The sequence below is a fragment of the Oncorhynchus mykiss genome, chromosome 5 (genome assembly GCF_057628025.1).
Source record: "Oncorhynchus mykiss isolate SJ-2025 chromosome 5, ASM5762802v1, whole genome shotgun sequence".
NCBI lineage: Eukaryota > Metazoa > Chordata > Actinopteri > Salmoniformes > Salmonidae > Oncorhynchus > Oncorhynchus mykiss.
The window spans coordinates 57,960,709-57,973,494 of NC_143026.1; the positions used below are offsets into that span (position 1 = coordinate 57,960,709).

The 12,786-nt window shown below is 39.5% G+C and overlaps 1 protein-coding gene across 1 annotated transcript in view; it reads right to left on the reverse strand.

Annotated features, from left to right (window-relative positions):
- LOC110524088 (ephrin-A2) overlaps positions 1-11,894 on the reverse strand; it is a 138,998-nt gene extending 127,104 nt beyond the window's left edge. Inside the window, exon 1 of the mRNA XM_021603412.3 lies at positions 10,505-11,894. Coding sequence (XP_021459087.1) covers positions 10,505-10,644 — 140 coding nt within the window. The 5' untranslated portion in view covers positions 10,645-11,894. The remainder of the gene's footprint in view (positions 1-10,504) is intronic.
- Positions 11,895-12,786: the final 892 nt, after the last annotated feature.

Genomic DNA, 12,786 nt, shown 5'->3' on the forward strand with positions numbered 1-12,786 from the left:
CTAAAACACAAGGTCAAATCTACACTGGAGTTGCTTACCAAGGAGACAGTGGATGTTCCGGTGTGGCCAAATTACAGTTTAGACTTAAATCTACTTGAAAATCTATGGCAAGACCTGAAAATGTTTGTCTAGCAATGATCAACAACCAATTTTGGAATACTTTCTGAAGGCACTGTGTCTCAGAAGGTACGTCTTGGAAAATGTATGCTGTTCTGGCATTGTGGCATCCATAATATGAAGCCAAAACATTATAAATTACCAGTTCCTTCATGAGGCTACTAATCATGAGATTGTAGAGCAAAATGGAAGGCTTTTTATTCATTTTTACTTGTCATTCATTTAAAAAATGGTCTAAGAGAATTACATATTACCTTCATAAGGCCTCATTCACCATTAGTAGTTTATGAACTCATGGAAATAGACTATACACTATACAGCATCTGAGAACACTCCATTCAATATTGGCGACAATGTACAGTACACCTAAGCAGGTTAAGTGTTGGCTACTTCTGTTTGTTCTGTCTGTACCTAACTCCTCCCCCCCACCTGCCCACCGAACACCAAGACCCCAGATAAAAGCCCTTTTTTCGGTCCATGTGAATGACAGGCTTGACATGTCTGCTATTCAGGAAAGAAGTCTCCCAGATGACATGGGAGCAATGCTCCACTTTTTCACAAGCTTTTCTTTCTCCTTTCTCTCTCTCCAAATCTCCAGTTGTTTGAAGGTCAAAGCTTACTGTGCACTGTGGTATAGCAAATCCCCGCCCTCTCACTTGAAGACAGAACCATGTGTGCCAAAGCCATCGCTCGTTCACCCCGTCACACAGTCACGCCATGCTAAGAAGAAACAGGTGAGGGCCTACAAGGCACAATGGCTGTTCTGCAGAGACCTACAAAGACCGTCAGGTCACATCGCACATGACTGTCAAATCTAGGCTAAAACATCATCCAAGCATCCAAAACAAAAACAAAAACAAAAAACATTTGTTTTGCTGTAGCCAAAGTATTGCTGTGGTTGTAAGCTTACATATTCATGTTCATTTACAGTACGTAAACCTGATCTTAATTACATTCACTGAATGAGAGGAGACTAGGCTCTTGTATTCAACCTCATTGTGTCTGGAGTTGAATTTCCACAATTCACACATCAGGCAGCTAACTCTATCCTGAGGTAAATATTGTTTTCAGATCTCCTGGTATGTGTTTTCTCAATAACTAGTTAAATATAAAGTTCAGAAATATGAGTACACCTAGTTGTAGAATGGTCAAAATGTCAAACTTTACTTTTAAGATTGTAGTGTTAATTATGTTAATGATGGGTGGACCCATATATTTAATAAATATTTTGGGGTTTTGCGGTCAACACTTTTTTGTTCCTCCAAACATTTTTCTCAATAGCATTAACTGTTATTTATTATTTTTGCTGGCGGTAAGAATAATGCCCAAGAAGAAAAAAAACATTGTCTACTAAGAATTTTCGACTTACATTATAAAGTGCAAAATAAACTGCTGTATACATTCATAAACAACTCGCTAATTCATTATTTCAGATTCAACTGAAGAACTGCATGACCCATTTACTGTTCACTCACTACTTAATGCCTTACCCTCAGTGAATTCTGTGGGATAGCCACTAATGCTAACAGCAAGTTGTTCTAATGGCGCTGACTATTTTTTGTAGGCCATGTATGCATATGATTATGTCGTAGTACTAATGTATAAAGTGTAAGGCGTATAGTATAAAATTGAGGTATGTTGTTTTTTGTTTTCTTATGTACGAAAAAAAGCAGATACGATAAAAAAAATTGCCGATATATGCTACATATATTTCAAATAATGACAATTAACGCAACATGTTGGATACTACTTGTCAAAACATTATGGTGGGAAGGCATTCTGAACTCAATAATCAATATCAAAACAGTGAAAACATTTTAATATAAATAAATAAAAGCTCTAAATGATTAACTACATTATCCTCTGTAAGTTACCCAGAAATCGAGCATTTATTTAATGGAGATCAATATAGAAATGGAATAGTACATTTTTTTAATAATAATTCAAAGCGTTTTCTAAAAAAAAAATGTACAACAAAGACAGCGTTAAGATATTATCACAATTTAATCAGAAAAAAAATACTAGTTCAATATCATCCATTGCTAAGAATATCAAATATATAAAAATATTTTTTACCAATTTCCAACCAATCAATTAAATGATATGGACCTATTACCCATGTACAAACTATGCAAATATCTGAAGCCTAAATATACATAGGCCTAACTTCATTCTTTTACATTCTGGCCGCCATTTGGGTCAAGTTTACAAGACTACCTTTGGGGGGAGAGGATTGGACAATTATACACAGGAAATATTGATTAGTGATTGATTATTTAATTAGTAAAGCATATCCCTCTATGTGGCGATATAAACACGATTAGAGTGTTCTAATCTATGCATCAATCCAGAACTAGCACTTCAATTCAAAGCACACATCTGTGATAATAAATTCCTGCGCACCTTTTCACAGAAATCAAATTAACATACCAGAACAACAACAAATCCTTTCTCAGAGACAGGTTAAACCCTTCTTAATTTTTTTTCTCTCTACAGTCAGAAGTGCACTATTTTATCACTCGGAAGGAGTGTTGATTTTGTTTCCATTGTGGCATGTTAGTGTAATCAAAACAAGTCTGCGTATCAAAACACATGCAAGTGTGCAACGTCGGTAGCATAGTAAAAGACTCAGGTTTAAAGGTTTAAAGGTTTAAAGCCAGTTCATCTTAGTCCAAGGAAAGGACAATGAGGCTAGTAATTCTGCTTCAACAAAACAGTAGAGCTAATCCCTACGACTTCACTGATTCAGTTGAGTGTTTGATTATTTACTTGTATATGTATATATATATGGCCCTACAGATGTAGCAACATCCTTTCCAATTCCATGACCAACATATTCAATTGGTCCGCGGTCAAAGAAACGGATGGTGAAGAAAAATCTCTTTGAGGGAAGTGGTAAAAGACTTAGGAGCAATATGCTGGTCCTGCTGGAGTCTTCCTGTCTCCTTGACCGCCTGCATTCTAATGTGCTCCCCTGCCCTCTTATTACTGAGAGACGTTTCCCTACACATTCAACCGTGAAAGTTTGCCATTAACGTAACGCAGTTTTTTTTCCTCCCGTATTTGAATATGGTGCTGTGCGGGAACCAAGGGGACACAAAAGTGGCGTCCTATTTTGAAAGGGTGCTCCATCCACCACAAGTAACACTACACGAATGGGCGAGAGGAGGGCATTGACCGAAAGCGATCGAAAATGCCTTTCACAGTTCTGAAGGAGCATCTCCACTCTCCATTATATTAATTCAAATGATGTTCTGCTGGAGGATAAAAGCCAAATCAGAACCTGATGAAGGGGTAATGAAGAGAGAGGCAGAGCTTTACGCCCAATGTGCATCAATAAACGTAAACTCTTACCGCGGATCAATTAGGAAAACACCGTCGTTACTTTTACCAGCGGGGCCCGTCCGAATTCGACAACACCCATTACATTTATCAAACGCCGGGCAGTGTTTTTTACAAGCAAGAAGCGATTAGGATGTTGACGCAATTAACTGCTGTCCGGCTTTATTGTGTTTGTCGGTAAAGTAATACAAGAACAGAATTACATTTATATCCCTCACACGTAAATCACATTAAAAGGTCTACATATAAATGGGAGGAGAGCATTAGAAGACATGATAGCTATATGCCAACAACGTTCAAAAATAATGCAGGACCAGTTTCAGAAGGCCCAGTGCACAAGCAAGGACAGGAGAATAGGCAAGGTGCTGGGCTCTTTCATCCCGGGAGGCTTTCGAAGGGTAACACCAATCTGCCGTAAATCTGCTAAAAGAAATAAACCCCACAACTGACTTGTTATGGCAACAGAGATGTGGAACGCTAAAGGCCATAGGCCTATCCTGGGCTGAGAGAGGTGGAGAGAACGCCTCACCAGTCTGCACATTTCAAGTGTAACTAATGCAGTATGTGGTTAGGGGGATTTATTCACAACCCTGATTAACGGTAACACAGAGATTTTCACTGTTTGCCCTCCTTTTGGAACATTCTCATGGTGGATACAGTTAGTTTTTGAGAACACCTGGCGAAGTTCAACGTTTCTAGCTCTCTTGATACACGAGACTGCCTATGTGGAAAGAGAATGTGGGTCTGGCATTAAAATGCATGAGGAGTACATAAGGCTTGATGAAGTGCTGATAAGCACTGTCGGGAAGACCAAGAAACATCAAATAAACAACGGCAAAAGGGGTTTACCTTTTTGATTCCAAATAAAATAAGCTATGGTTAATAAATGAGACGGCAACCATTACTCGTCATTCATCAATATTTGAGATCCCGGCGGCAAGACGGGCTGCTGTGAGCCATGCGGAACAAGGCCGACAAACTCGCCACCTAGTTCACTGTCTGCCACCGATGTGACCAGTACAGCCATTCTCAGTGTCTCTACACAGGTGGGGGTACAATGGAAGGGAGGTTGGTGACAGACTGATTGAACAAACGGGACACCCGAGTCACCCGAAACTCTACATTTGTTCACCATATCTCAGAGAGAGAATAGAAGCGAAAAGCAATACACTCTTGTCTCGAGTCAAAATGGGTAATCGCTGACACATCTAATGCAATTTCGGGAAGAAAATATAAATAGCCAAAGTCCAAAGCACTACACTTAGGTCAGAAGATTGTTTATAGATTTTTCAAAACTATCACTGCTTGTCAGATACAACAACTGAAGAATGGTTTTTTTTTTTGTCCGTAGGGACAAGGACTGTAAAGCAGGCGATTCATCATGTCCAACATTAGCATAACCTTGATTATCATTGGACATGAAATGCAGTGTCCTACCAAATGAAGCAGGCTTTGGGCTTACACACTCTCCGGGTCATTTTATTTCATGAAGCTTTGAACTTAGATTACTGATTAGCGAATTCATCTTTCATGCCAATTGCTTTTGTAGATATTATGCACCAACTTTAATCTTTAATGAGATGTTAGAGCCATTTAATGTTAAATTGTGTCGGGCCATTAATGGCCAATTCCATGTTAAAATAATTATTTCATTCCAAGCCAATTTGCTGATTTGGAAGTGAAACTTTTTTTCCCCTTTTCATTTTCATTAAGATGGGAATATGGTCTCGTATTTTCTTACGAAAAAAAGTTGATTTTCTCTCAGTCAACCTTTTTTTCCCAGATATTCTTTCACTAGTCTGTTCCTAAAATGCCTTGGAGGAGGAATTTGAAAATTCAGAGCCAAACTAGTCCATGACCTGTGATGAAAACAAGGAACCTTCATTGGAATAGCTACGAATAGAGTTGGCCTCCCATCTTGTATAAATGAGACGGCAGTCCACATGGCTCCACATTAGGGCTGGCTAAAAGGAGGCTGTGTTTTGTACAAGTGAACATAGCAGACAATCTTTTCATTTAAAATTGAATTCCCTAACTAACAAATATGCTGAGCCTTGTGCTCAGCCATGGAAAATGCCTATTCCCCAGTCCAGAAAAGAAAAGGGTAATTTTATCAAGACAAACCAATTACGTATATACTTTTACCATATTCTCTCCATGACGGATTTTTAATTGCAGTATATTACTGAGAGAAAATGTCAGTGTTTCCACAACAACGAGCCCAATGGGGTAGACCATAGTCTCAAGCTTGTCACGAGAACTCAAGCCTGTTCAATTTCACGTCCATGCTCATCAAGTGCTTGTGAGTAAAAAGGCTTCTATTTTGTACCTTCAGGAAACAGATCTCCCCATTAAAACGGGATATGAGTTTGAGCAGTACAGGAATTAGTGCATTATGTGATCCCAGAAAAGGTAGAATTCAAGTTGAGATGGCATTGCGAGTCGCCACTCTCATGACACCTTGAATTAATTACGGGGGGCATATGGGTGATGCTAAATTGTACACACACAGGGCAAGTGGCCCATAAAGTGCTGTCCAGTTTAAATTGAAAAACAGAATTAATGCCAAATGAGTAGTAAACTAGGAAAATATTTACGACAGTGTTCTGGTCCCTGCATGCGGGAGAACAATCTGGTTTAATACAGCACCCCATTAGAGAAACAACATACACTGCACTTCGAAATTCAATACCATATCCATATCATTTCTACAGTAACAAATGTAACTTTACATTCAAATATGTTTTATTTTTGTAACAAATAGGAAAAAAAACACCTGAGTAGTAACACACAACCTATTGCAGTATATGTACAAACAGTGTTCTAAAGAAGCACTTTGAGGACAGCCAACCCCTACTATATCCAAACTGTGTGAACCATGAGAAACATGTATTTTTCGCAACTTCACCTTTCTAAACAGCGAAAACATAAATTATACAGCAATAATATATACAAAAGTACATATTAACATTTCTGCAAACTGCTCTAAGATAAGATACATGGCAGTTCCTCCACGATTTCGCAGAGATTTGTTTGTGATATTTGAGGGGGAAAAGGCTTTATTTTGCTGCGGCAATTCTGACATTTTGCACTGCAATACGTAATGATTCTGTCCAATTTGTTGCGAAAACGCGCCGACGAGGGAACACGTTTGTGTGGCTTGATTGAACCATATTATGCTGAAAATGTGCAGTGAATGTTTGAAATTGCGAGCGCTCTTTTTGTACTGTGGTGATGGTTAATATTATTTGAAAATATTGCAATGATTTTAGTGTTTAATTCGAAAATAGTGTGGTGATTGGTCAAATTTGCAAGCCTTCCCATAATACGCGGGGAACCTGGAGGGACTGACTTGGTCTTTCAATGCAGTGGTTCAAGTCTTGAATTTAGAGGACTTTTTTTCCAGAACGGTCCATTTGTGAATGCGAGCAGATCATTGGGAAAGAAAACATGCGATTGTTTCCCGTTACTCTCCACTCGTCCATTCGTTTTGGCATGGAGCCGAGTGATGCTTCTCCACTTTCAACAGTATGAGGTTAAAGCACAGAACTCATTATTACTCATATGCACTGGTGTAAAAAGTGGTTAAAGTTCATCATTTCCTTATTAAATTACATTTTCAAGATAGAACTATCTGTCAACACCAATCGATCTTTGACTGTAGTTCAAACCAGATTCAATTCCGCATAAAAACCATTTGACCCATTTAAACTGTTGGTTACCATCTTTAATCATCGTCCATGTCATTTCTTTGTCTTGGCTCTCGACACACCAAAAATGAAGGTTATCCTACCATGAATGAGAAAATGGCGGACCACGTTGCTGAGCAGAGCAAAAACGATGTAACGCCACCTACAGGAACCCCAAGCCACCATTGCACAGAAATGTTTTACTATCCAAAAACTCCAAGGTTATACCCTCTGAAGCTTATTTTCATGATTTGAAAAGTATTCCCTTCATCGTTGACTTCAAAGCTTCCTAAAAAATATAATCATTGAGTACAATATAATCTAGTGTCCTCACAGACCAGCTACCACTACTATTTCCCCTCAATACTCCCCAATAACCTCAGCGAAACTAGGTCAGAACGGAGGGGACGGTATGAGGAAAGCAGATATCATGGAATGGCAAAGCATGGCGTTAAATTAGTAGGCAAAATGGAAGACCACAGTATCAAATCATAGTATTTCTTAGAGTATATCGTTCTAATAGCTTTCCGTGTGGCATAGATCATAGCCATTCAATTTACTCGTAAGTTACATAGCAACTGCAACATGCCGAAAACCAGATACGTAAAACACATACGAAAACACAAGGGGGATGTCATTAGCAGCGGAATGGCCGTTCAACTGATGACAAACTTAAATTCCTTTCATAAACCCACATTTTCTTGGGGTGCATTTGATCCACTTTTTTGTGCACCATTTACTATACAATTTTAATTGAGCATCTACAAAAATTCAAGAGTGTTGCATATGGAACTCGGGCGATCAGAAAGATGTTGAAGAACTGAAATTGCTTTTCCAACGGAGCTTAAAATGCACCAATAATGAACTACAGACAAGTCACCCCCAACACACAAAAAAAAAACGAAAGCGATGTCAACTGTTTAAGTACTGATCAATACATATAGCGACCTCCTTATAAATCTGTGCTTAGGTAAGACTTGACCGTTCAAACAAGCAATTCTGTAATGGACACTGCAATATGCATCAACAGTGGTCCGGATCATTTTTGTTGAATGCACGTTATACTTTTGTATAGATCATATTATACTTTGACATGTCTTACTTAAGGTCAATATCAAATCATTTCAATGTAATAGAAACACGGTACACCGAAACACCAATTAATACACCTAATGCTTCATTATGCTATTTGTATTGAATTAGTGATGCAAATGATATATATATATATATATATATATCTTTGGCTAACAATTGTTTAGAGATGTAGAGCAAAGTAGGCCAGTGTTTCTGCTCCCTCACTAAGGCCCCTCACTAAGGCCCCTCACTAAGGCCCCTCACTAAGGCCCCTCACTCGCAACCAACAAAGTCTCACCGGACTTTTCCCCTTTTAATCCTTACTATGCATCCGGTTTTCTAGCCTCGCTACTATCCCACAGTGTAAACCACATCACTGATTGTTGGAAACACACCTCAGACCAACAATTAACGGATATTACATATGGACTGTTTCAACAACCAATTGGAGAACGGTATAGGCTAATTCAAAGGATTCCAAAATGTCTGCCTAAACCATTTTTCGAATTGGTTATTTTGTTTTCAACCAACAAAATGTTTGCCAACGTCATAAAAAGAAAGCATATTACATCCATATGACATGCATATTGCCTTTGCCATCACATTTTTTTTTATTTGAATGTTTAGGCGAACGAGGAAAGTTTTTACAATTCCGCTGACTGTATTCTATGATTGCTATTGGAAAAGACACCACTTAACAACTGACTTTTAACAAATAAACCCCATCATACAACCTACTCAAGATCCAAGCCCTATTATCCCTAGTGCCAAAGTCACTCCTATCGATGCCCTACACAACTTCAAACTCCTTTAATAGAGATATACAGTGTGAGACTCTAATAGTTCTCACATGATTTTGTGTTAGAAAGGAAGCATCGGATATCACGGTCATGTGACTCGGTAGAAAATTCACTGTTCTCCAAAAAGCTCCACTTGGGCTTCAAAACACTCATGATGTAATTTTTTTTTTGCAGAGCCAAGACAAGTTATTTCCAGTACAGCAAATAAGTATTGAAGCAGCCATGGTTCGTGTTGTATTGTAATCCATTATGTATGCACTATTATTTTTCTCATCACTCTAGGAAGGAAAATAACTAATGAATTCAACATGCACCAAATACATAGGCATATTTAATTGTCTTTCCTTTTTATATCTGTGCCCTGCCATAAACAAAACACATTGGTTTCTAGGGAGATTTGAGAAATTTGCTTATGTTACACAAACATCTTTGTAAATTGTGGGGGAACTTGTTTTGTTTTTTTTACAACAAATTGCTCTCTAAACTTGACAAGAAATGAAGTTTGATTCAATCTTTCTAGGGTGTGCTGGCACAATTCCAATGCGTAGAATATTGCAAGGGTCAAGCACAAACAATTTCCCAAGAGCTCAATACTGATGGAATGTCTTACTTAATGTCTTCCTTCTATCATTGATCTTAACCTTCCTCCAGTAATTAACTAACTGGAAAGAACTAGTTCGTGTTCAAAATGGTTCCAACAGCTCCAGGCCAAAATATCAATAGTGCACTGGAGTGAACTGAGGGGCTAAAATGAAACAAGTACGGGATATTCTACATGGGAGACCAAAACCTTGCTGCGTGTCAATAAAATGACCTGACAACATTTTTTAATTTGGTGTATAACCATGTAGTCTGCCTCTAAACCGAGTTTTCCGTGTCTTAGTGGAGATTTTTACTCAATCTTATTTTAAAGGGGGATGGGGGAAATCACATTTTGCTTTGGCCTACAGTATTTTATCACACTGTCAAATGCAACTTCATAATGACAAACTACAGACACAATGCATTTTGAATTCAATGTGATACGTTCGTGAACGTGAAACCCGAAAGCCTTGGCAAGATGTCATAATCAAGTGAAATCCTGGTTTAATGGGACTTGCTTTACACTCAGCTGGGAGAGATGTGATAATGGGGGTAAAAACAAGAGAAGTTATAAGTGATGTAGTAAGTGGTCTTACAATGGAAGCAAAACATGGGATACGTAACTAGAACGATACATAACTAGGTCAAGCACATCTCCCTAACTCAAAGTATTTGTAGTTAAAGAAGGAACTTTAACGTCATCTATTCAAAGAATTGAAGTTGAGGGGAAAACTTCTTAAAGGTGAGCATTGTTGATGAGCTTTTGAATGCGCTGGGCTATTTGTGAGGCATTCTTCTTTAGCTTAGTCTAAATGTCCAGCTATTTTATTGGGGTTCACAAATGATCTATCCAACAATGTAAATTGGCATCGCTGAAAGTTGACTCCTACAACTCCTTACCTTGGGTTCGTGCTGTTCCAGTAGACTGCATATCTGTCTGATATAATCTTGCTATCGTCAGCCCATACCGCGACCCAAGATAAGAGGGCAACAACCATAAATGTCAACTCCATTTGAAAAGCTAAATAGTTCTTGTCCATTATGGGCAGAGTCTATATAATTCGTCGCGTTGTTGTCTGTAACTTATACTGATACAAGTACAATCATGTGTTTCTGGTTGCTGTTTAAATGGACATGGTGCTCTTCAACTTGCACGAGGTTTGTTTCCAGTCCACATTCAAATTGCAGGTGCTCCCAGCTGCAGTTGTTCGTCTTCAGTTGAAGATGTACAATGTATACATTCCCATTCGTGAGAACACTGGTGAGAAGTCCAAGCAGAGCAGCGGTGTATATGGGGTTAAATTAGATTATGTTCCATGAAGGTTCATCAATTCTGTTAATTCACAGTTTGACTCAGCTCGTTGCTCTCCTTTTGCACGGCAAGCTCTTCCAATAACTATTAAAATCCATTTTCTTCAATGACTGTAATTGATAAACGCCTTATTTGAACACATTGCGCGACACTCATCATATATTGTTGGACATTCATTGACGCCAAGTATAGGCCTACAGTCGTTTGTCCTTTAAATCCATTCCTTTCCGGCATGGCATACTTTCTAAAACTTTAGTCGTCGTAAATATAACTCTCACCCATCCATTCTGCTACCGTCCTTCAATTTACGGGTCATCCAAATCAAGATGCTTTTTACTCCACATGTGCGCGCATAACGATGTCCATTCAACTCAACGTTTCAGGTCCGTTTTGTGAGATACAATGTTTCAGTCAAGCAACCACTTCTTGTTCCTCCAGAAGAAACTCAAAATATCACAATGTTGCAGCCGCGCGATAGAAATCCAAGCCCGTGAAAAACCATTGGCTCACAAGATGTGTCCTGCTCTGCTCATCGGGCAGTCACAATCTGAGGCTGGAACAAAAGCAATTATCTAATGTCGTCCGTGGCTACTGTCCTCCGCTTCCTTCACTGGCAAAAGTTATCAATAGGATAAGTTGCTTTCTTGATGCGTGCTTATCGCGTCATCCTCGCAACGCCACTACCAAAGCATGAAGTGCAGACACGGAGACACCGCATCAGTTGCAAAGTTGCTGCTGCTATTCCTGCGTTGTTTGGGGTTGCTGTTGTGAAAAGGCCAAATTCTCTTGTCGCTCTTCCCTCGTTCCTACGTGTGGTGTACAGATCAGTGGAGCTGACATGATCGATTTTCCCCCCTTTTTTTGAGTCACGGTGGTGCTCTCTCTCTTCCTCCTTCAGCACATGGTTCGCTCCCTCTGGCAAAGCCGCGCTCTCTCAATTCACTTCTCCCCCACACAGCGGGGCGGGGCTGGGAGACCGGCCAGCTAGGAGCCCCAAAACTTCTGGGGCCCTTACAATTTCAGAAAGCTTCAGAACAGTTTTCGATACTGTTATCCTGTTATACATACAGTAACTTATAACTATATCCTACAAAAAAATATTAAATCATGTCCAACGTCTAATGTTTATTGTATGGTCCAACTATCTGTATACATTTGTTCATCCTTGTATAAGTGTCTCTTAGGCTAATGAAAGCTTTTTATAGGAGTTAGTCATCCACTTGTTATGGTAATGTTGATTAGTCATTAGCAAAATGTTAAGTTCATCATTCATGTGCGTGTGTGTGCGTGCGTGTGTGTGTGCGTGCACATACATATCACAGCTGTGCTCTGCAGTGGATTAGGGGTGTCTCACTTGTCACTGTTTGTGATTCCCATGGATCTCAAGCTCCCCCCCCCCCCCCCCCCCCCCCTCCCCCTCCCCTATGGGCCTCTGTTCCTCTCGTGGAATCAGTGAGCGTTGCTCCGATATGCCGAGGGCAAAAAGGAGAGCGAGCGTTCCGCCCAACGTGTGTGATTCAGCGTTGATAAATATTTCACCGACTGGGTAGGCGGCTGGTGGACAGGGTTATAACCAGGGAGAAAGAGAGGGTGGAGGGAAGAAAAATACAAATGAAACTTTAATTCCTGCTTTTAAAAAATGTCACATAGATTAATGACGCACCGGTATTAAAGTTTCAGAGGTTCCCATGCATAAATGCATAGGCCGCTGGGTGCTCAACAACTTGTGGCAGAGGCTATGTGAAATAATTGTAGTTCGGGCAGGTCGTTTTGCCACAGAGAGCAAAGGGAAGTGTCAGGCTGTTACACAGCACCAAAAGTACATTAGCATGTTCACAGGAATCATGTGCCAAAGAAAGGACGATTCCCT